Source organism: Nerophis lumbriciformis, linkage group LG27 (genome assembly GCF_033978685.3).
Source record: "Nerophis lumbriciformis linkage group LG27, RoL_Nlum_v2.1, whole genome shotgun sequence".
NCBI lineage: Eukaryota > Metazoa > Chordata > Actinopteri > Syngnathiformes > Syngnathidae > Nerophis > Nerophis lumbriciformis.
The window spans coordinates 11,012,641-11,038,308 of NC_084574.2; the positions used below are offsets into that span (position 1 = coordinate 11,012,641).

The 25,668-nt window shown below is 39.4% G+C and overlaps 1 protein-coding gene across 5 annotated transcripts in view; it reads left to right on the forward strand.

Moving 5' to 3' along the window:
- Window positions 1–25,668, forward strand: part of arhgap10 (Rho GTPase activating protein 10) — a 184,494-nt gene that overhangs the window by 79,423 nt on the left and 79,403 nt on the right. For all 5 annotated transcript variants that reach the window (XM_061922885.2, XM_061922881.2, XM_061922886.2 and 2 more), the window contains exons 16-18: window positions 6,302–6,360; window positions 14,589–14,694; window positions 24,601–24,760. In XM_061922885.2, coding sequence (XP_061778869.1) covers window positions 6,302–6,360; window positions 14,589–14,694; window positions 24,601–24,760 — 325 coding nt within the window. The remainder of the gene's footprint in view (window positions 1–6,301; window positions 6,361–14,588; window positions 14,695–24,600; window positions 24,761–25,668) is intronic.

Consider the following 25,668-nt stretch of genomic DNA (forward strand, 5'->3'; position numbering starts at 1 on the left):
GGTACTTGACACATGTTACAGTAAGCATTTTAGCATGTTAACATTAGCATGCTAGCTTTTTTTAAACTAATTTTGTAAGTATACACATCAGTCTTATTTTCATCCTTGATGCATGCTAATGTTAGCATGTTAGCATTTTTCAGTTAAACACAGTAAAATATTTTGGTTCTTGACACATGTTACAGTAAGCATTTTAGCATGTTAACATTAGCATGCTAGCTTTTTTAAAACTAATTTTGTAAGTATACACATCAGTCTTATTTTCATCCTTGATGCATGCTAATGTTAGCATTTTTCAGTTAAACAGAGTAAAATATTTTGGTACTTGACACATGTTACAGTAAGCATTTTAGCATGATAACATTAGCATGCTAGCTTTTTTTTAACTAATTTTGTAAGTATACACATCAGTCTTATTTTCATCCTTAATGCATGCTAATTTTAGCATGCTAGCATTTTTCAGTTAAACAGAGTAAAATATTTTGGTACTTGACACATGTTACAGTAAGCATTTTAGCATGTTAACATTAGCGCGCTAGCTTTTTTTAAACTAATTTTGTAAGTATACACATCAGTCTTATTTTCATCCTTGATGCATGCTAATGTTAGCATGCCAGCATTTTTCAGTTAAGCAGAGTAAAATATTTTGGTACTTGACACATGTTACAGCAAGCATTTTAGCATGTTAACATTAGCACGCTAGCTTTTTTTAAACTAATTTTGTAAGTATACACATCAGTCTTATTTTCATCCTTAATGCATGCTAATGTTAGCATGTTAGCATTTTTCAGTTAAACAGAGTAAAATATTTTGGTACTTGACACATGTTACAGTAAGCATTTTAGCATGTTAACATTAGCATGCTAGCTTTTTTTTAAACTAATTTTGTAAGTATACACATCAGTCTTATTTTCATCCTTAATGCATGCTAATGTTTGCATGCTAGCATTTTTCAGTTAAACAGAGTAAAATATTTTGGTACTTGACACATGTTACAGTAAGCATTTTAGCGTGTTAACATTACCATGCTAGCTTTTTTAAAACTAATTTTGTATGTATACACATCAGTCTTATTTTCATCCTTGATGCATGCTAATGTTAGCATGCTAGCATTTTTCAGTTAAACAGAGTAAAATGTTTTGGTACTTGACACATGTTACAGTAAGCATTTTAGCATGTTAACATTAGCATGCTAGCTTTTTGAGATCATTTAACAAATGAAAGGTAAATGAATGTATAGTGCTATATATCGAGTATATTCAATCGCCCAGCCCTACTTCAAGGTACTCAAAGCGCTTTGACTTTATTTCCACATTCACCCATTCACACACTGATGGGGGGGGGGGTTTGCCATGCAAAGTCCTAAACACGACCCATCAGGAGCAAGGGTGGCATTCACAGTAATACACTGACAAATCTACAGTTGTTGATTTTTGGTCAAAAACAAACTGGCAGCTCAGGTGCCAAAATTTTACTGTAAAATTGCAGTTTTAAAAAAAATTATGTACAGTAAAAAAACAATGTCAATTTTACAGTAAAATTCTCGCAACTGACCTGACTTTTTTTAACCATAAAAACAGCAGTACTGTTTTTCCATTTACAGTAATATACACTACATTTTGAGGTGAAATTATTGCAACTTACAATATATTTTTTTACATTAAAAAATAAATAAAATAATAATAAAATGCATTAAAAATTGTGTAATAATAGTATTCACTGTTAGAAGCAGCCCTCTGGGCCCAACATGTGGCCCTCAGTGAAAACCACTTTGACACCTCTGGTCTAACAAGTGAACCAGCAACTAGCGCTTATAACTAACCGTAGCGGTCGACTTTGGATTAGCAGTGTTTCGGGCCGAGGCCGAGGCCCATTGTTGGGACGCCAAAATGTATGTTTTCCTTAACCGTGGTCTGTATGGGCCGCAGCGGGTACTAGTTTGTAATACACTTTTCAACCACCTGTGGCAGCAATGACAATCTCAAACAGAAGAAGTCTGGAGCTAAAAGTCATAGAGACATTTCTTAAGCGCAAAAAATATGACTGAAGTAGTGAAGCTGTATTTGACAGTTTAGTTAGGAAACATATTAATTTAGTTTATTTTAGCACACCATGCAGTATATGTATTTTTTGTCAGTTATTTATTATTTGCTTTTTAAGCAGTATATTTGGTTAGTACAGCCTGACCTAAGTCTAAGGTTTATATGTGATGCATGGTTTTTAATATAATTTGACAAGGTTGTGAACTGTAAGTAGGTTAGATGTGATTTTTGAATACGATGCAAATCAAGAGTAAGATTACTCATTAACATTTGAGTGGGCCCTAGGCCCCTTTGTAGTCAAATAGGAAGGCATACGGTGGTGTTCTACTGTTTTTTTTGCCAGTAGTTTGGGAGTTGGAAACAACTTGTCCTATGGTAAATAAGAAAGAATGATAAGAAATAGCATGAATTAGTTTGCGCGTCAAACTGTCGCTATCATTAAAGCTCGACGACAACAGTGCAGCTAACGTGAAGAGTCGACTCAACTTCTCGGACATTTTCGCAATGTTTTCTCATTTCCGTTGCCAACGACAAATGTTATCACTATTTAACATGTGTGCTGCAATTAAAGGTCCCGCTTTAAACCATTTTGAATTAGCTTGAGAGAAAATAGTGTTTTTGAAGTGTGTTGGCCCACTTTAATGACACGGATGTTAGTGACATTAGCCATCTGAGCTACAGTGCTAACATTACAGTCACATTTTAATCATCATGCTATTCCACTAGTCCAGGGGCCGGCAACCAAAAACGTTGAAAGAGCCATATTGGAGCAAAAATATAAAAATGAAATCTGTTTGGAGCCGCAAAAAATTAAAAGCTGTATATAAGTGTTATAATGAAGGCAACACATGATGTAAGTGTCTATATTAGCTATAATAGCCTACTATCAAAATGACTTTAAAAGTCTTATATAAGTGTTATAATGAAGGCAACACATGATGTAAGTGTCTATATTAGCTATAATAGCCTACTATCAAAATGACTTTAAAAGTCTTATATAAGTGTTATAATGAAGGCAACACATGATGTAAGTGTCTATTTTAGCTATAATAGCCTACTATCAAAATGACTTTAAAAGTCTTATATAAGTGTTATAATGAAGGCAACACATGATGTAAGTGTCTATAATAGCCTACTATCAAAATGACTTTAAAAGTCTCATATAAGTGTTATAATGAAGGCAACACACGATGTAAGTGTCTATATTAGCTATAATAGCCTACTATCAAAATGACTTCAAAAGTCTTATATAAGTGTTATAATGAAGGCAACACACGATGTAAGTGTCTATATTAGCTATAATAGCCTACTATCAAAATGACTTTATAAGTGTTATAATGAAGGCAACACACAATGTAAGTGTCTATATTAGCTATAATAGCCTACTATCAAAATGACTTTAAAAGTCTCATAAGTGTTATAATGAAGGCAACACACGATGTAAGTGTCTATATTACTTATATTAGCCTACTATCAAAATGACTGTGTCGCAGGCTGAAGCAAATCTTGGTTGACAGAAATGTTGAAATGTAATAATTATTCTCCACATTTTTACAACATTAGAAACCATTAGTAAATCCGAGACTACTCAGAAGGTGAGATAACTCCTGGAAATTACTGACTTTTAATGGCCAAAGGTTTAGATGTGTGTGTCCAAGTTAAAGGAAACGGCAGGCTGTCTTATTTTAATAGATTTATTACAATCTTTGGCAAGCTAGGTAATGTTTGCTGTGGTCTGGAACAACATGGCACACAGACAACTATGTGAAATGCAGCCAATATTACATACAGATAATAAATTATATACAAAGAGCACAAAAGTAAAGGATATTAAATGAGCTCAATTATACCTACAAATGAGGCATAATGATGCAATATGTACATACAGCTAGCCTAAATAGAATGTTAGCATTGATTAGCTTGCAGTCATGCACTGACCAAATATGCCTGATTAGCACTCCAACAAGTCAATAACATCAACAAAGCGCACCTTTGTGCATTCACGCACAGCATAAAACGTTTGGTGGACAAAATGAGACAAAGAAGGAGTGGAAGATTTTACATGGGGACGACGTGGCGCTGTTGGGAGAGTGGCCGCGCCAGCAACCTGAGGGTTCCTGGTTCAATCCCCACTTTCTACCAACCTCGTCACGTCCGTTGTGTCCTTGAGCAAGACACTTCACCCTTGCTCCTGATGGGTGGTGGTTAGGGCCTTGCATGACAGCTCCCGCCATCAGTGTGTGTATGTGTGTGTGAATGGGTGAATGTGGAAATAGTGTCAAAGCGCTTTGAGTACCTTGAAGGTAGAAAAGTGCTATACAAGTATAAACCATTTATGGATGGATGGTTGTAAACAAACTGTTGCGTCACAGTCCACACAATGGTGAGTTCAAGAACCGCCGAAATTAGTAGGACAAAACGATGTTCGCCAAACACTCTCATCAGTGAAGCATACACACAAACATATTAAACGGTGGGCTTTCTAACAATTGGGAAGGTTTGTGTCATGTTTGTCCTCAAACAAAAAACATACTAAAACAAAACACAAAAAAGTTCCCCCATCTTTTTCCATATTTTAATTATTTTTTTTTTTTAATGCTCCAGGTAGCCACTAGGGCTGCACTAAAGAGCCCATCTAGTCTATTGTCTGAAGAAGAAGCTGACTGACACAGGTGGAAGATATTTATTTATTTTAAAGAGGAACTGCATGTTTTTTGGAATTTTGTCTTCTTATTCACAATATTTATGTGAGACAAAAACAATTTTTTTTAATGCTTTCTAACTTGTAAATAAACACTTGCAAAAGTCAGTTAACAATGGAGGTAATAAGATGTTCCCTGTTCCACCTATAAAGCACTCTAAAAAAAAACATCCAAAAACCTCTAACGGTGTTTTATACACACACACTGAAAGTACCTATATATGTAATGTACCGTATTTTTCGGACTATAAGTCGCAGTTTTTTTGATAGTTTGGCGATTTATATATGTTTTTTTCCTTCTTTATTATGCATTTTCGGCAGGTGCGACTTATACTCCGATGCGACTTATACTCCGAAAAATACGGTAGTAATATTTATAACATGTACTATTGACTTATTTTGCTCATTCTAAGCAAATGGTGGTGTATTCATTTCACACTCATCACAACGTTCGCTTTTCCCTTCAACAACAACAACACTAATAATCACAGCAGACTTCATGAGAGACAACAAAGACTACTTTGGCACAAATGATCTGGAACTTGATATATTTTAACCTGAATATAAGGATAGTGATCTAAAAGTTTTAGAAGCTGTGTGCTAAACAGATCAAGCTTTAGTGAAACACAAAGTATTGCTAAGATAACCAGGATTTACAAACTACAACAATTATCTACAGCTGCACAGGGATTGGGAATGATGGGCAAAATTCCCCTAAAAAAGTGCAGTTTCCCTTTAGGCTGTGTAGTGAAGCCTGTTTTTTAATGTTTGTTTTTATACCGAAATGTCTTCCCTGATGAAAACTTGAAAGGCAAGCGTTTTAAGTGCGTCTTCTCTCTAGGGGGGCGGTGTGGCGCGGTTGAGAGAGTGGCTGTGCCAGCAACCTGATGGTTCCTGGTTCAATCCCCACCTTCTACCAACCTCGTCACATCCGTTGTCCTTGAGCAAGACACTTCACCCTTGCTCCTGATGGGTTGTGGTTAGGGCCTTGCATGGCCATCAGTGTGTGTGTGAATGGGTGAATGTGGAAATAGTGTCAAAGCGCTTTGAGTACCTTGAAGGTAGAAAGGCGTTATACAAGTATAATCCATTCATTCTCTTAAAAGTGGAGGAAACAAGCGAGGGAAATTAGATTTTCCCACATGTTTGAACATGGACCATCAGATCACAACACTGTACACTGTTAGGTTTTTAGTGACTAGAGTTGTGTCTGCATTTTTCTCCCCCAATGTTACCAGTTAATGTTTTGTTCAGGTAGAGATGTCAAAAGCCTTCATTGATTAGATAAAGTTGATTACTCAGAGTATTCCTCTCCCCTGTCTACATTTTTTCTGCCTGGCCTGTCGGGATAAGGGACAGCCAATGTCATCGGATTCCTCCGAGACTCAAAGTAGCCTTGGACCCTGTCCAGCTGCAGAGTGAAAGTACCTTCAGATGAACTTGGTTATCTCAAACATGTGCGCCATCTAATTGTAAACCCCCACCACCCCTCCCTTTTGGCCTGGGACACATTAATCATGACACTTATTCCAAACTCTCCTCTCCGTCTCCCCTGCAGGAGCCTTCCCGAGCCACTGATGACCTACGGACTTTACAAGGAGTTCATCAGCCCTGCGAGTAAGACCTAACACAACTTTGTCAAGACTGCAAAACAAACAAGCACACACAGCTGCACCTGGCTTTTCCTACCATTCCGATTTCAGTTTTTTTTTCTTTTTTCTAAAGGTTTGCTCCAGATTTTCAAAGTTGTACAATCCCCACATTTCTTGACCGATTCATCTTTCTTTCTTTATTAAGGATCCCCATTAGCTGGTTGCCACAACAACCCACTGGTCTCCCTGGGGTCCACAAACTCAATACAATTACAAGTAAAAACATATAATTATAACTACACAATACAGAAACAAATAAAAGCATCAACAAGCAAACAATTTACAGTCACAGAATAATAATTACCGTATTTTTCGGACTATAAGTCGCAGTTTTTTTCATAGTTTGGGGGTGCGACTTATACTCAGGAGCGACTTATGTGTGAAATTATTAACACATTACCGTAAAATATCAAATAATATTATTTATCTCATTCACGTAAGAGACTAGACCAGGGGTCGGCAACCCAAAATGTTGAAAGAGCCATATTGGACCAAAAATACAAAAACAAATCTGTCTGGAGCCGCAAAAAATTAGAAGCCATATTACATACAGATAGTGTGTCATGAGATATAAATTGAATTAAGAGGACTTATAGGAAACTAAATGACCTCAAATATAGCTACAAATGAGGCATAATGATGCAATATGTACATATAGCTAGCCTAAATAGCCTGTTAGCATCGATTAGCTTGCAGTCATGCAGTGACCAAATATGTCTGATTAGCACTCCACACAAGTCAATAACATTAACAAAACTCACCTTTCATGCACAAGCTTAAAAGTTTGGTGGACAAAATGAGACAGGAAAAGAAGTGGCTTAAAACACGTCCTAGAAAGTCGGAGAAAGTTATACATGTAAACAAACTACGGTGAGTTCAAGGACCGCCAAAATTAGTAGGACAAAACGGCACTCGCCAAATACTCGAATCAGTGAAGCATGTTTAATATAAACAGTGTGCTTTGTAACAATTAGGGAGGTTTGTGTCATGTTTGTCCTCCTACAGAAACCATATTAAAACAAAAAATAGATTTTTTTCCCCTCATCTTTTTCCATTTTTCATACATTTTTTAAAAAGCTCCAGAGAGCCACTAGGGTGGCGCTAAAGAGCCGCATGCGGCTCTAGAGCCGCGGGTTGCCGACCCCTGGACTAGACGTATAAAATTTCATGGGATTTAGCGATTAGGAGTGACAGATTGTTTGGTAAACGTATAGCATGTTCTATATGTTATAGTTATTTGAATGACTCTTACCATAATATGTTACGTTAACATACCAGGCACGTTCTCAGTTGGTTATTTATGCCTCATATAACGTACACTTATTCAGCCTGTTGTTCACTATTCTTTATTTATTTTAAATTGCCTTTCAAATGTCTATTCTTGGTGTTGGCTTTTATCAAATACATTTCCCCAGAAAATGCGACTTATACTCCAGTGCGACTTATATATGTTTTTTTCCTTCTTTATTATGCATTTTCGGCAGGTGCGACTTATACTCCGAAAAATACGGTACCATATAAATAAATACCTCATGAATTTTGTTACATTGCACCATCTTGGAAGTATGCCAACTCTTCTAATGTTAGCGTTTGCTAATCGTGTACGTTTTAACCCTATAATCATATATTCCGTTGCTTGCCGGAATGTAAGAAGTACGCTGGCTGTTTCCCCGTTAATATGCTATGTCAGCTTGGCAACATTAGCGATTTAATGTCTGCATGCGAACGTTTTATGCTAGCATTTCGTATTTAGATAGATAGTACTTTTTTGATATTTTCCCATGGCAGTTTCATGTCTTCCTTGACCGCTATTCCCCACACCTGCTTTGTTTTAGCAATCAGAATATGTCAGTTGTTTTCATCGTTCTTTGTGGGGACATTGTTGATTGTCATGTCATGTTCGGATGTACTTTGTGGACGCCGTCTCTGCTCCACAGTAAGTCTTTGCTGTCGTCCAGCATTCCGTTTTTGTTTACTTTGTAGCCAGTTCAGTTTTAGTTTCGTTCTGCATAGCCTTCCTTAAGCTTCAATGCCTTTTCTTAGGGGCACTCACCTTTTGTTTATTTTTGGTTTAAGCATTAGACACCTTTTTACCAGCACGCGGCCTCCCGCTGTTTCCGACATCTACAAAGCAATTAGCTAGGAATGTAAGAAGTACGCTGGCCGTTTCCCCGTTAATATGCTATGTTAGCTTGGCAACATTAGCGATTTAATGTCGGCATGCGAACGTTTAATGCTAGCATTTCGTATTTAGATAGATAGTACTTTATTGATTCCTTCAGTAGAGTTCCCTCAGGAAAATTTAAATTCCAGCAGCAGCTTGCAGAATTGAGATAAAATTTTAAAAAGTAAATAATGGGGGTATAAATGGAAATAAAATAGAAAATATTACAATAGGAATAAAAAATAAAAAGCAACAATAGGAATACAAATATAACAGTAAAAATAAGAATATAACAAGAGAAACTATGCAGTAGTGACCATGTTATGAAAATGTATTGCACTGTTTTTTGTTGCATTATTTCTTCACCTTTTAATCATAGATTTTTTTTCACTTGGAGTCTTAAAAGTATGCTAGCTGTTCCTCATGCTAACACATAGCATGCTAATATAAATGGAGCAAAACCAACCTTTCTTATCAATTGGCACCTGGAGTTGTGTATTTGGGATCTGCATACGTCCCGAAAAATTTGAAATCCAACCGTGAAGTGCATTGTGGGGATATTTAGAAAATAATCTTGCCATCCTTCATACTTTCGGCAAACAAACTGTTTGGAATTTCCTACTTTTGTGACATTTTTGCCGTGTGTGACGGTATATGGTAGAAATGTGCGCCATCGTAGTCCAACGATGCAGTCAATAAGCTCTTCCTTTTTTGCTATCTTGTTGTGGGGCAGACTGGCTCATACATGCACATGCATCCTCCGCCGTTGCCATTTTTAATACAAAGTGCTGTATAGTTTGAACTTGTATCTGTCGGCGAAAACGCTAAAAACTACAACAAAGTGGGCGTGGAGAAGACTCAGTCGAAGTGGAGGCACGTCGATAGAACCCTCCCACAATACGGCACAAGAGCCGTCATTCCGTGTTATGTAGACCACAAAGAAAAGTTTTAAATGTAGAAAAAATCAATAACATGACCCATTTAAGGAGTGGGATGGGAGGACACAAACAGTGAAACTCGCCTAATTATATGAGTTATTGTGCTATCATTACACTCGTTTTAACAGCAACCTGATGCTAACTTCCCAGATAGTTAGAAGAGCCTTAAATTTAAAATGTTTTTTATTTATGTATTATTATTATTAAAGCTGCAACTTCTAAAGCACCTTTGAACGTCTCTTCTCTCAATAGAAGTTCGGAAGATGACAATTTTTTCGCACCTTTGGTGTTCATGCACACAGGCTCTCGGGACACATATTATTAATAGGAAGTCAATTTTCACCTTTTAAGATGCAATAAAGGAACAAAAGTATTATATTTGCAGTATGACCTGTAATATTGTTGCTTTAGTCCACCAAGTATAAAAAAAAAAATCAAGATGTGATTGAAGTGTGGACTTAAGTGTGTTTTTAAATTAAGAGGTTTTATCCAACATCTACAATTTAGGAATTCATTTTTTAGAGACTGGTGTATTATTCTCTGTGTGGCCTATATCAGTGTTTTTCAACCTTTTTTGAGCCAAGGCACATTTTTTTCATTGAAAAAATGCGGAGGCACACCACCAGCAGAAATCATTAAAAAATTAAACCCAGCAGCCGATATTGACAGTAAAAAGTTGTTGTCGCAATTGTTGGATATGACTTTAAAGCATAACCAAGCATGCATCAATATAGCTCTTGTCTCAAAGTAGGTGTACTGTCACCACCTGTCACATCACACCCTGACTTATTTGAAGTTTTTTTTGCTGTTTTCCTGTGTGTAGTGTTTTAGTTCTTGTCTTGCGCTCCTATTTTGGGGCTTTTTCTCTTTTTTTGGTATTTTCCTATGGCAGTTTCATGTCTTCCTTGACCGCTATTCCCCACACCTGCTTTGTTTTAGCAATCAAGAATATTTCAGTTGTTTTTATCCTTCTTTGTGGGGACATTGTTGATTGTCATGTCATGTTCGGATTAGGGCTGGGCGATATGGCCTTTTTTTAATATCGCGATATTTTAAGGCCATATCGCGATACACGATATATATCTCGATGTTTTGCCTTAGCCTTGAATGAACACTTGATGCATATAATCACAGCAGTATGATGATTCTATGTGTCTACATTTAAAACATTCTTCTTCATACTGCATTAATATATGCTCCTTTTAAACTTTCATGCAGAGAAGGAAATCACAACTAAAAAAAATCACTATTTTTTTCATACGGTGTTGATGTGGAAATGTTTGCCTAGGCATTTTGATGGTGTGGACGTCTGGCACAGAACGGAGATGTTGACGTACGGAGTATGTAAATATTGTTTTTAATATTGTTGTGCAACACTTTGGAAACATTTTTGTTGTTTAAATGTGCTATATAAATAAAGTAGATTAGATCGGAGTGAGCACTCTTCATTCACTAGCAGGTGACTTTTCAAATGATGCTACATATTAGCAGTAGGCTACTGCTACTTTTTATAGCAACGCTTTTGCCCCACACTTGACAAATGACGGTTGTCTGTTCGACATATTCCTACTTGAAGCCAAACCATCGCTAGACGATGGACCCCCTGCTGTTTTTTGGAGGAATTAATTCTTCCTTCATTTGTTACCAGATTCGTTCCTTCTTTCGCTCGTATTACCGCTAGCATCACAGCTAACGTTAGCCATGCTGCTACCTCTCTGCTCAGCGAGGGCGTATACGTATGTGACGTATGACGTGACAGTATGTGACGTCTGTGAGAAGGAGAGACAGGAAAGAGCGAGTAGAGCATGTAGTTTAATGCCCGCAGCTAAAAGCAACTGCGTGAGAACGCATACTTGAATATCACGATATAGTCATTTTCTATATCGCACAGAGACAAATCCGCGATATATCGCGCATATCGATATATCGCCCAGCCTTAGTTCGGATGTACTTTGTGGACGCCGTCTCTGCTCCACAGTAAGTCTTTGCTGTCGTCCAGCATTCTGTTTTTGTTTACTTTGTAGCCAGTTCAGTTTTAGTTTAATTCTGCATAGCCTTCCTTAGCTTCAATGCCTTTTCTTAGGGGCACTCACCTTTTGTTTATTTTTGGTTTAAGCATTAGACACATTTTTACCTGCACGCGGCCTCCCGCTGTTTCCGACATCTACAAAGCAATTAGCTACCGGCTGCCACCTACTGATATGGAAGAGAATAACGTGGTAAGTCTGCTGATCTCCAGACCGTACAGACACTCAACAACGGCACATTATTTGCGGATTATAATTACTGGTTTGCAAAAAATATTTTTAACCCACATAGGTGAAATTAGATCATCTCCCACGGCACACCAGACTGTATCTCACGGCACACTAGTGTGCCGCGGCACAGTGGTTGAAAAACACTGGCCTATATCATTAATTACTGCCTTGTGGCTCATTTGTTTATAATTGTATGATGTAATTTAGGTCTTTATAGGCAGCGCAGGGATTTTCTCTAATCTTTGTTCTTTAAATGATTGCTGTCTGTGTGGTGCAAATGTTAGTTTATACTCTCCTGCATTCCTTGGTTGTTTTTGAAAAGGACTTAAAAGTGCATCACACATCTCCATCTCCCGTCTCTCATCACGAGTGTCACAAATCCCAATTCATTACACTTTCCTTAACTTTGTCTCACACATTTATTTTTTTTCCTACTTTTTCCTGACACTTCTGGGTGTTTAGCGCCAATGTAAAGTGGCGTTCATGAGCCGCGCTGGCAGCCTGTGTGAGTGGCTTTGCCCTCAATCTCCATATGAATTTAAGCTAGCAGAAGTGTCATATAATGATAGTTGTATTAGTTATCAGATGGCACTGAACATTTGGTACAGGCTGAGGCGCACCTTTTCTCACAGAGAACTCATTTAGTGAGGGATGTGAAGGGATATAGTCTCACATTTATTCTGTTAACAAATTTGATGTACCGTAACCCAGCTTCTGGGTAGCGATGATGCCAAGGAGAAGCCAGAGCTGGAAAATTCCTCTTCGGTCATCAAAGTCTACACTTGGTTTTCCCCTGTGAAGTGTGTAAACGGACAAAGACAAGCAGCGTGCAGGCGACATGTTGTTGGAACTATTATTGCTGCACTTTAGGCAGTAAGGAACTTTGACTAAAAACAAAGTGTTGACAACCTTTCTATGACTAGGTCGGCAAACTCATCAAGACCCGATCCAGCGTGTGGTATTTTTCCTAAAAAAAAAAAAAAAAGCCAGCTTTTGTCAACATAACATTTGAGAGCCAAATGAGTCATTTCTGTCAAAAACAGTTGAACACTCATAAAAGTGTTAAAAATGAGTCGTACTTTTCTCTTTCTTTTTTTACTCGAGTATCTCAGACCTATCTGTCCATAAGTTTGAGTTTTAGTTTATTTCGAACATGCAAGCATACAACATGATACATCACAATTTCCAGTTTCTCTTTTCAACATGTTCGAAAAGGAGTAGGAAGAAGCAGATCTTATTTAATCCTACCCCCTTTTCCTTTACATAACATAACTTCCTGTTCTCAATTTATTCACAATATACTCCATAAGTAATCACAATAAAAATAGATAAATAATAATTGGTGAAGTAAGTTACATTTCATATAGTGAGATGAGTAAGATTACTAGAAAATGAATGGATGGATGAAATAAATTCAGAATGTTTATCATGGTTCTTCTTCTTTGTACTTTGTAAACACTTTAAGTTTGAAGAGTTTCTTGAAATGGATCATATTAGCACATTGTGTGATTTATTTGCTTAATCCATTCCATCATTTAATTCCACATACTGATATACTGAAGGTCGTAAGTGTTGTACGTGCATACAAATGTTTTAAATTACATTTTTCTCTAAGATTATATTTCTCCTCTCTTTTTGAGAAGAATTGTTGTATATTCTTGGGTAGCAGGTTATAGTTTGCTTTGTGTATAATTTTAGCTGTTTGCAAATTTAATTCATAAGTGTTTTTATAATTGTTTTCTACTTTTTTAATTGTTGTATGCCCTTTATGTCAGAGAAAGCTTTTTTTTTTTTTATACGGCGAACAAAAAACATGCAATCATTTTCCCAGAAAAAAATTATAGTGTAATTTTCGATGTGAAGCAATTTGAGCCTTGAATAGGTCAATAATTCATAACATGGATTTTGATTCATTAATATTTTTTGAGCGAAGACTGCTTTAAAGAAAAAAGCATTCTGCATGGCAGCTTTGCAACTTTTCCTTGTCACATTTCACCTTTTTGCTCTTTTATTCCAATTTTTTCCAGTAGTATTTTTAGAATGTGCCGCAGGCCATTAAAAAAAATTAGCTGCTGTTCCGCACTTTGGCCGTCCCTGCCTTACTGTACCCGAAAGGAACCGAAGCGTGACCTTAACGACGTTGATTATGACGTAGCGTTACGGCCCTGACATACCGTACATATACATTTTATGGCCTGACTCGTTCCAGTAACCTTGTGCAGCATCGTCCTCGTTTCACCAAACACGTATTCTTTTGTCTTCCAACAAGTGCTATAACTGGATCGGGATGACATCTTTATCAGGCGCATGCAATGCCCTCTTAACGAGAGAGGGGTAAAAAATGGATTAGCTATGATTTGTATTTATATTTGTTTGTTTGACAGATGACAGCATCCTTTTTTTTTTCTTTTTTCCATGTCCTGAACCCCCACCACTGTGGTTCCCATAGTAATGGTATCCGGCGTGGGCGGTCAGATGCCCATGTGTGAGGGAATATTTAAGAGATGATCTCTGAGGCAGTAACGTAAAGCTGTCTCCGGTGCCAGCCAGCTCCCCCCCGCTGCTGCCAAATTCCGACACGCCGTATATTACCATTACACCTCTTCTTTAGTCCCTGAAACGGGAATGCATCATCCTCTTACCCTTAGCCCCCTGTACTCTCAGTTTATAGCCCCCCGATGATTGTGTCCTTAAAGATCTGCTAACTTTTTATTTTTCGTAATGTATCCTATTAGGCGGTGGAGGCTTTTTAAGTTGAATTGATAGGACGATTACATCGCTGCCGGTTGGCTTTTTGCCATCTTTTTTTTATGTGATTGTACGTTTTCAACAGAGGGCGGCAGTCCAGAGTCTCGCATCCAGGCGGTCCACTGCCTGGTCCACAAGTTACCGGAGAAGAATCGACAAGTCCTGGGGCTGTTTATGAAGCATCTGGCCAAGTGAGTGCTCGCTGTCCCCTTTGGTCATAGTTCATCCAATCCACACCTCCTCCTAAACTCTCCACACTCCTTCCTGTCTGTCTCCTCGTTCTCACTCCACATGCTTATTCTCTCCTTTCGCTCACTCCCACTCGTCTTCTTCACTCCCCCTTCCCTGCTGTCACTCCATCTCTTCTCCACTGCCGCCAGCATTTTTTTGTGTGTTTGTTTTTAACATTGAGAAGTGTGTCCAGCATCGTCTTTCCAGCCAGTGAAAAAGTAAAAGACAAAAGTGGACCACTCTGATAAAACTCTGGTCTCGAGGCCAACTTTAGTAGACTGGAGTAGACTTCAGAGTAGACTTCAGAGTTGCTCTCGTTTAAAATCTGCCAAACGCACCGAATGAATACCGACTCGCCGTCGGTGTGAGCCTGTTTGTTTTCCAGGGAGAAGATGTTGATAGCATGGTTTGAGTGTTGGCGATGTGTTATTGATATCGATCCGATATCAGCATATGATTATAACAGTGCAGATTTAAAATCTCTGACATAAACTCTGATATAAGCAGTCCTGCAGCATGTTTCCTTGTGTAAAGCTGGTCACCCAGTAAATGGTAAATGGGTGATACTTCTATAGCGCTTTTCTACCTTCAAGGTAGGGCTGGGCGATATGACCTTTTTTTTAATATCTCAATATTTTTAGGCATACTTGCCAACTTTGAGACCTCCGATTTCGGGAGGTGGGGGGAGGGGGTGGGGGTAGGCGTGGTCGGGGTGGGAGGGGGCGTGGTTGGGGGCGTGGCTAAAAGGGGAGGAGTATATTTACAGCTAGAATTCACCAAGTCAAGTATTTCATATATATATATATATATATATATATATATATATATATATATATATATATATATACGTATATATATATATTTATTTTATTATATGTATATATATATATATATATATATATACACATATATATATATATACACATATATATATATATATATATATATATATATATATATATATATATATATATTAATTTTGTTATATATATATATATATATATATATACATATATATATAAAAAATAAATACTTGAATTTCAGTGTTCATTTATTTACACTTATACACACACATACCACTCATCTACTCATTGTTGAGTTAAGGGTTGAATTGTCCATCCTTGTTCTATTCTGTCACTATTTTTCTAACCATGCTGAACTCTGATGATGCATTGATGTGTGGCACGCACAAAAGTGCTTTCATCAAATGCACTAGATGGCAGTATTGTCCTCTTTAAGAGTGTCACAACATTGCTGTTTACGGCAGACGAACTGCTTTACGGTATATAAAAACGTGACTGCTGCTGTTGTTGTGTGTTGTTGCCGCGCTGGGAGGACGTTAATGAAACTGCCTAACAATAAACCCACATAAGAAACCAAGAACTCGCCCTCTATCATTCTACAGTTATAACGTGATTGGGCAGGTATGCTGGTTATATTGTGGGTTAGAGGACCTGAGTCCGCCTGAATTTCGGGAGATTTTCGGGAGAAAATTTGTCCCGGGAGGTTTTCGGGAGAGGCGCTGAATTTCGGGAGTCTCCCGGAAAATCCGGGAGGGTTGGCAAGTATGTTTTTAGGCCATGTCACGATACACGATATATATCTCCATATTTTGCCTTAGCCTTGAATGAACACTTGATGCATATAATCACAGCAGTATGATGATTCTATGTGTCTACGTTAAAACATTCTTGTTCAAACTGCATTAATATATGCTCATTTTAAACTTTCATGCAGAGAGGGAAATCACAACTAAGTCAATTTAGCAAAAGTGTATTTATTAAACAGTTATTAAGCAGTGGCACAAATATTCATGCCATTTCAAAACAGAAAGTGCAAGATTGTCAAGATGATGTCACTAAGATGACAGATCAAAACAACACTAAATTAAAGTGCACTTTTTGTACAGAACGCCTCTATAATAGTTTTAAACAAATAAAGTGCACTTTTGTGCATGATGTCACACAAGATATTTCAATAACTCAAATAAAAATGAGCTGCATAACAGGAAATCAAATAGTGTATGTTCTTCGCTATGTGGTAGGTTCCTGCGGACGTTATCTCCTTCTGTTGTTGACTATTTGTTTCATACGGTGTTGATCTGGAAATGGTTGCTTGGGCATTTTGTTGGTGTGGCACCGAACGGAGATGTTGACATGCAGAGTTTCAAGCACTCTTCATTCTCTAGCGGGTGACTTTTCAAATAATGCTACATATTAGCAGTAATAGCAATAGTAGCAATGCTTTTGCCCCACACTTGACAAATTACGGTTGTCTGTTCAACATCTTCCCGCTTGAAGCCAAACCACCGCCAGACGATGGACCCTGTGCTGTTTTGCTTGGGAATTAATTCTGCCTTCATTTGTTACCAGATTGGCACCTTCTTTCTCTCGTATTACCACTCGCACCACAGCTAACGTTACCCATGCCGCTACCTCTCTGCTCCGCGAGGGCGTATACGTATGTGACGTATGTAAGAAGGTGCGCTTGTTTGGTCTCTGTGAGGAGAGACAAGAAAGAGTGAGAAACGCCTGTAGTGTAATGCCCGCAGCTAAAAGCAACTGCGTGAGAACGTATACTCGAATATTACGATATAGTCATTTTCTACATCGCATAGAGACAAACCCGCGATATATCGAGTATATCGATACATCGCCCAGCCCTACTTCAAGGTACTCAAAGCGCTTTGACACTATTTCCACATTCACCCATTCACACACTGATGGCGGGAGCTGCCATGCAAGGCCCTAACCACCACCCATCAGGAGCAAGGGTGAAGTGTCTTGCTCAAGGACACAACAGACATGACGAGGTTGGTAGAAGGTGGGGATCGAACCAGGAACCCTCAAGTTGTCACGGCCACTCTCCCAACAGCGCCGCGCCGTCCCAGTTAACATCTAAATGCCATGCGTTTCCCACCTAGGCCTTCAGTGATGTCTCACTTCAATGATTACCTCTCAAAATACCATAATTTATGTCCCCACATGACCATTGCTGGAGAAATGCTATACAGAAACACATTTACGCACTACTGGTCATTAAAACCCATCAACAGTGTACAAAACGGGTTATTTTCTGGCGCATTTAAAAATTAATAAACCCGCATCAGCAATTAAAACATATCTTATGTGTTACTGTCAAAATTAAAATTGTGAAATAATAAAATATTTGAACTCACAATTTATAGCACCCGTTCGACGCTGTATAAGCCAGTGGTACCGCTCGTAGTCGGTTGATTCCAGTGGAAATGGTGGGCATTTCCCCATTTCATCGCCGGGACTGCTGAGCTGGCTTCCGGGGTTGGCCGACATGGTCTCACAAGATGTAGTTTCTCTTTAAATATCCCTCTTGAAAATCAATCAATCAATCAATGTTTATTTATATAGCCCTAAATCACAAGGGCTGCACAAGCCACAACGACATCCTCGGTACAAAGCCCACATAAGGGCAAGGAAAAACTCACCCCAGTGGGACGTCGATGTGAATGACTATGAGAAACCTTGGAGGGGACCGCATATGTGGGTAACCCCCCCCTCTAAGGGAGACCGAATGCAATGGATGTCGAGTGGGTCTGACATAATATTGTGAGAGTCCAGTCCATAGTGGATCCAACATAATAGTAAGAGTCCAGTCCATAGTGGGGCCAGCAGGACACCATCCCGAGCGGAGACGGGTCAGCAGCGCAGAGATGGCCTTGCAAATATATATCTGCCACCTAATCAACGTTTTGTTCTCCTTCTTCGTGCATTAAAAAAGTGAGTTTTTGGCGATTCCTCTGCTAGCCCGGTATGGCTGCGGCGCAACACTTCCCGCTTCCTGCTAAATTGCAACTCGTGATTGGATACTCACTTTGGAATGACAAGTGAGTATCCAACCACAGTCTCGTTAACATCAGGCTACCTAGATAGGCTACTGTCAACAACTTGTGATCTGATTGGCTATCACAATTATCTATCAACTGTATGTATTCTCAAATGAATCCGCTAACAGTCCCGGTGAGTATCCAATCACAGGACGCTCAAATGTCACGTTCAACGTGAGGCCAGCTAGAAGGCCTTACTGACCACAACTCGTGATCTGATTGGCTATGGCAACTGTCTATCAACTCTATGTGCCCATTCACTTACAGTGCACAGACTTTGTTGATTCTGAAGGCCCCGGGCAGATTTGGTACAGCATGGCAACATAAGCTAGCTGAATTCTGATTGGATACAAACTCTAACCTAAGAACAACAGCACTGGAAGGAGCATAATATGACATGAAGAGAATATGAATACTTTTAGATATTTAGGGAAAGTATATTAAAAATACTTTTATCTTTAATTATGATCATGATTTCTGGTTATGTTAAGCCAGCAGAAAAAGGCCCTGCTGGCCCTGACGCCACACCACTGTCTAAATGTCCTCCAATAACAGGCATGGGAAATTTCCGTGAAAATGCATTAATTTTCGCGTCAGAATATCACTTTTGTGTTTTTTTCAATGAAATGTAAATAAAAATACAATCTAACCAAAATGTGCTGAACGCTCGCCTCAGCTGTAAGTACTCGCTGTTCCTCTTTCCTAAACGCCGCACTTAGTTGCAGGACGGGGACGTTCGCTCTCCGAGACACAAAATTGACGGATGTCTTGAACGTTTACAATCCGAACCAGTTGAATTTTTAGTTAAGTTTGAGTTTTGAGTTTTACAGCGGTTATCATTATTGTCGTTTATGTGCGTGCGGTACAAACGCCCGCTGCTTCTGGCGGTATAGCTAGGTTGGTAGAGTGGCCGTGCCAGCAACTTGAGGGTTCCAGGTTTGATCCCCGCTTCTGCCATCCCAGTCACTGCCGTTGTGACACTTTACCCACCTGCTCCCAGTGCCACCCACACTGGTTTAAAAATGTAACTTAGATATTGGGTTTCACTATGTAAAAGCGCTTTGAGTCTCTAGAGAAAAGCGCTATATAAATATCATTCACAGAAATGCCTCAGTGGTTACAGTGTGCGCCCTGAGATCGGTAGGTTGTGAGTTCAAACCCCGGCCGAGTCATACTAAAGACGAAAAAAAAAATGGGGACCCATTACCTCCATGCTTGGCACTCAGCATCAAGGGTTGGAATTGGGGGTTAAATCACCAAAAATGATTCCCGGGCGCGGCCACCGCTGCTGCTCACTGCTCCCCTCACCGTTAGTACGTGTAAAGCTCGGTTGGTAGAGCGGCTGTGCCAGCAACTTGAGGGTTGCAGGCTCGATCCCTGCTTCCGCCATCCTAGTCACTGCCGTTGTGTCCTTGGGCAAGACACTTTACCCACCTGCTCCCAGTGCCACCCACACCGGTTTAAATGTAACTTAGATATTGGGTTTCACTATGTAAAGCGCTTTGAGTCACTAGAGAAAAAGCGCTATATAAATATAATTCACTTCACTTCACTTCACCTCCCAGGGGGTGAACAAGGGGATGTGTCAAATGCTGAGGACAAATTTCACCACACCTAGTGTATGTGTGACAGTCATTGGTACTTTAACTTTTAACTTTAACTTTATCGAAGCTGGCAAAGTTATCGAGTTCATTTTTCTTTTGATTCATTGATTTTCCGACCGCTCAGGTCTCGTGAAGTCATTTACAAAAGGTAGGCTATAGGCTACTACATACTTGCCAACCTTGAGACCTCCGATTTCGGGAGGTGGGGGGAGGGGGGTGGGGATGGGCGTGGTCGGGGCGGGATGGGGGCGTGGTTGGGGGCGTGGCTAAAAGGGGAGGAGTATATTTACAGCTAGAATTCACCAAGTCAAGTATTTCATATATATATATATATATATATATATATATATATATATATATATATATATAACAAATACTTGACGTTTAGTGAATTCTAGCTGTATATATATATATATATATATATATACGTATGTATATATATATATATATATATATATATATATAATAAATAAATACTTGAATTTCAGTGTTCATTTATTTACACATATACACACACATAACACTCATCTACTCATTGTTGAGTTAAGGGTTGAATTGTCCATCCTTGTTCTATTCTCTGTCACTATTTTTCTAACCATGCTGAACTCTGATGATGCATTGATGTGTGGCACGCACAAAAGGGCTTTCATCAAATGCACTAGATGGCAGTATTGTCCTGTTTAAGAGTGTCACAACATTGCTGTTTACGGCAGACGAACTGCTTTACGGTATACAAAAATGTGACTGCTGTTGTTGTGTGTTGTTACCACGCTGGGAGGACGTTAATGAAACTGCCTAACAATAAACCCACATAAGAAACCAAGAACTCGCTCTCCATCATTCTACAGTTATAACTTGATTGGGCAGGTATGCTGGTTATATTGTGGGTTAGCGGACTCAGGTCCTCATGGACCTGAGTCCGCCTGAATTTCGGGAGATTTTCGGGAGAAAATTTGTCCCGGGAGGTTTTCGGGAGAGGCGCTGAATTTCGGGAGTCTCCCGGAAAATCCGGGAGGGTTGGCAAGTTTGCTACTAGGAGCTAGCAGCTACACAACAGCTGAGCACACAATAGCACACAAGCTAGTAAATAATTGTTTAATTAATAGCATCGCTATCAACTAAACTTTTCCACGTCACAGTAAGCCTACCATCTGGTTCTACGGTTCTCGTTAAACTTGTCGCCTAATGTGATGATTTTCCAGAACATTTTGATTGAACTTTGGCTTTTTCCACATCATTGCCATCGATCGTAAGAAATAACATTAGCCCGACATAACAAGGTTTTACCTCAGCAAAGCTTTTTATAAACTTAATATGAGCAAATTGAGGATAAGTAAATAATCCCTCCTCCCCCGAGGCGGTGGAAGTCGGCTGGATCTTATTTCATAGAAGCCCACTACTGCAGAATCGGGCTCTTGTTAAAAAAAAAAGAAAAAAAAAGGGAACACTATTGAAATTGAATTTGGATTATCCGGCGTGAAATTCTCCAGACTGGAGCGACTCAAAAATATATATATATATATATGATTTTGTATTATTATTATTTCTGAAGTTGGCGTGCGTGCATGTCCTGCAGGGGGAAGGAAGCAAAGCCAGAATTTCACACTCCTATCTGAAAAAAGGTTTGGGAGATGTTATAAATGTGAGGTGTCACCAGCGTTTTTGTCTTCAAAGGAATCATCGGGAGCTATTTAAACTGCAGTTCCCCTGCAGATGCACACCGCACTGCAGCAGGATTTGACTGTCAAATCTTTTCACCTGTCTTTAGCAAATTTTCTTCAAACGCAGCTTCTCCCCCCCCCCACACTTTCATACCTTCTAACACCCACTCTGGCTCAGTGCTTCAAAGTAATATGCATGTTGTTACATATTATAATGTTGCTTTATAGACATTTTAAACAAGTATATTGTAACACATAGGCAAAGCCATTTAATTGGATAAGAATTGTATATCTATTTTTTACTATATTTGTGTGTGTGTATATGTATATGTATATATATATATATACATATATATATATACAGTACAGGCCAAAAGTTTGGACACACCTCATTTAATGTGTTTTCTTTATTTCCATGACTATTTACATTGTAGATTGTCACATCAAAACTATGAATGAACACATGTGGAGTTGTTTAATTAACAAAAAAAAGGTGAAATAACGGAGAACATGTTTTATATTCTAGTGTCTTCAAAATAGCCACCCTTTGCTCTGATTACTGCTTCGCACACTCTTGGCATTCTTTGGATGAGCTTCAAGCACACCTGTGAAGTGAAAACCATTTCCGGTGAATACCTCTTGAAGCTCATCGAGAGAATGCCAAGAGTGTGCGAAGAAGTAATCAGAGCAAAGGGTGGCTATTTTGAAGATACTAGAATACAAAACATGTTTCACCTTTTTTTTGTTAAGTACATAACTCCATGTGTTCATTCATAGTTTTAATGCCTGCAGTGACAATCTGCAATGTAAATAGTCATGAAAAAAAAAAAAAATGCATTGAATGAGAAGGTGTGTCCAAACTTTTGGCCTGTACTGTATAAGCCAGGGGTCGGCAACCCGCGGCTCCGGAGCCGCATGCGGCTCTTTGATCACTCTGATGCGGCTCAGCAGCTTACTTGCTGAACCCCCCAATTTTCCCGTGAGACTTCCGGATTTCAGTGCCTCTCGCAGACAACTCCCGGGATTAAAATTCACCGATTTTCACCCTTACAGCTTTAATAAGGGCGTGCCGTGATGGTACAACATTTGGCACCCTCTACAATCTGTATTAACAGCGTGCCAGCCCAACACTTGTTATACAATATTCATCTTCTGCTTGCACACGTACGTGACAGCAAGGCATACTTGGTCAACAGCCACACAGGTTTCACTGACGGTGACCATATAAAACAACTTTAACACTCTTACTAATAATGCACCACACTTTGAACCCCCCCCGTTGTGTTTATGTTGTGTTACGGTGCAGATGTTCTCCCGAAATGTGTTTGTCATTCTTGTTTGGTGTGGGTTCACAGTGTGGCGCATTATTAGTAAGAGTGTTAAAGTTTTTTTTATACCGCCACCGTCAGTGTAACCTGTGTGGTTGTTGAGCAAGTATGCCTTGCTGTCACCTACGTGAGCAAGCGGAAGCCCCATACAACATGTGGCTGATCAGGCACGCTGGTTGTAGTGGGCGCTAAATGCTGTACCATCACGGCACGCATGACGCTGACCTACTCAGTGGCCTAGTGGTTAGAGTGTCCGCCCTGAGATCGGTAGGTTGTGAGTTCAAATCCCGGCCGAGTCATACCAAAGACTATAAAAATGGGACCCATTACCTCCTTGCTTGGCACTCAGCATCAAGGGTTGGAATTGGGGGTTAAATCACCAAAAATGATTCCCGGGCGCGGCCACCGCTGCTGCCCACTGCTCCCCTCACCTCCCAGGGGGTGATCAAGGGTGATGGGTCAAATGCAGAGAATAATCTCGCCACACCTAGTGTGTGTGTGTGACAATCATTGGTACTTTAACTTTAACTTTAACTTTAACAAGCGCTATTCAATAAAAAACCCGCGTACCGTTCCATATAAAGGTGTGGGCATCGTGTCTGAGACCTCTGGTTTTAACACAGCACAAAGCAAAAAAAAAATTTTGTATGCAGTGTTATTTCATTTAAAATTTCAAAAATTTTCACGGCTCCCATTGTTTTTTATAATTTGTGAAACTGGTCAAAATGGCTCTTTGACTGGTAAAGGTTGCCGACCCCTGGTATAAGCGGTAGAAAATGGATGGATGGATGGATGTATGTATATATTTATTAATTTATGTGTATGTATGTATTTATATGGATGCCTGATATTGATGTGATATGTTGCAATTGTCCATCCATCCATTTCCTACCGCTTGTCCCTTTTTGGGGTCGCGGGGGGTGCTGGGGATGGATGTTGCAATTGTAATTATGAGTCAGAAAGCATTTTTGTAAAACCTTTGATTTTGTGTATTAGTTTGAGTTTTTCCTATCAATTTCTGGTATAAAAGGTGAAAGGTATCAATGATAACTCGTGAGATTGTATCATTAAATGGATGGAAAAAAAACGATGATTGGCTTTTGTCTTCACTCTCGTGAGTCTTTGCTCGTCTCCCAAACAGAGTGAGTTTGGGAAGTGTGGTCTAAAGAGGAAGTGGCAGCCATTCTTAAACAGATTTGCATTGGTTTAGCTATACACTTTCAACAATGGACAAAACAATACAGAAAAAAGCGCAACGTGTTAAAAAGTTAATACCATAAAGTGCAGATACCGGGTTTTCATCACAGAGCAATGATACAAATATTGTTTTCGGTTCCAATGCTTTTTTTTTCTCCCAGTTTTATTGACTTTGTTAGCTGTTGTAACCGAGGTCTCCCTCCCCCGCCCACAGCGTGGCTGCCCACAGTAAACACAATCTGATGACCGTGGCGAATTTGGGTGTGGTCTTCGGCCCGACGCTGATGAGGCCGCAGGAGGAGACGGTCGCTGCCATCATGGATCTGAAGTTCCAGAACATCGTGGTGGAGATCCTCATAGAGCACAATGAAAAGGTATAACAACACAAACGTGCTAAGGAGGGGCATATGAACGCACTTGAAACATGGTTGCTCTTTCTGCGTTCTGGCACAACACGAAACACGACTGAATAACTTTGTTTAGCAAGATTGGCACGAACACTCTGTAAATATGCTAACAAAGCCAGAGTTTGCAAAGTTATGTCTCGTTTTTTTCTCCATGTAAAATACTTCTCACTCTTTTGAATGCCTTTTTTTCAGGGAGGATGTGTTTGAATGTATTCCAGTTTTTGAGAAAAGCGTTCTTTATTCAAGTGCTTGGGATATTCATAGATTTTGACAGTGGCGGGCCGTGCGTTTCCCACCTAGGCCTTCAGTGATGTACGACTTCAATGATTACTTCTCAAAATACCATAATTGATGTCACCACATGACCATTGCTGGAGAAATACTAAGCAGAAACACATTTACGGGCAGCACGGTGGTAGGGGTTAGTGCGTCTGCCTCACAATACGAAGGTCCTGCGTTCGATCCTGCGCTCGGGATCTTTCTGTGTGGAGTTTGCATGTTCTCCCCGTGACTGCGTGGGTTCCCTCCTGGAACTTCGGCTTCCTCCCACCTCCAAAGACATGCACCTGGGGATAGGTTGATTGGCAACACTAAATTGGCCCGAGTGTGTGAATGTTGTCTGTCTGTGTTGGCCCTGCGATGAGGTGGTGACTTGTCCAGGGTGTACCCCGTCTTCTACCCAAATGCAGCTGAGATGAGCTCCAGCGACCCCGAAAGGGACAAGCGGTAGAAAATGGAAGGATGGATGGAAACACATTCACGCACTGCTGTTTATTGAAGCACATCAACAGTGTACAAAACGGATTCTTTTCTGGCAAATTTAAAAATCAATAAACCCTCATCAGCAATTAAAACATATCTTATGTGGTACTGTC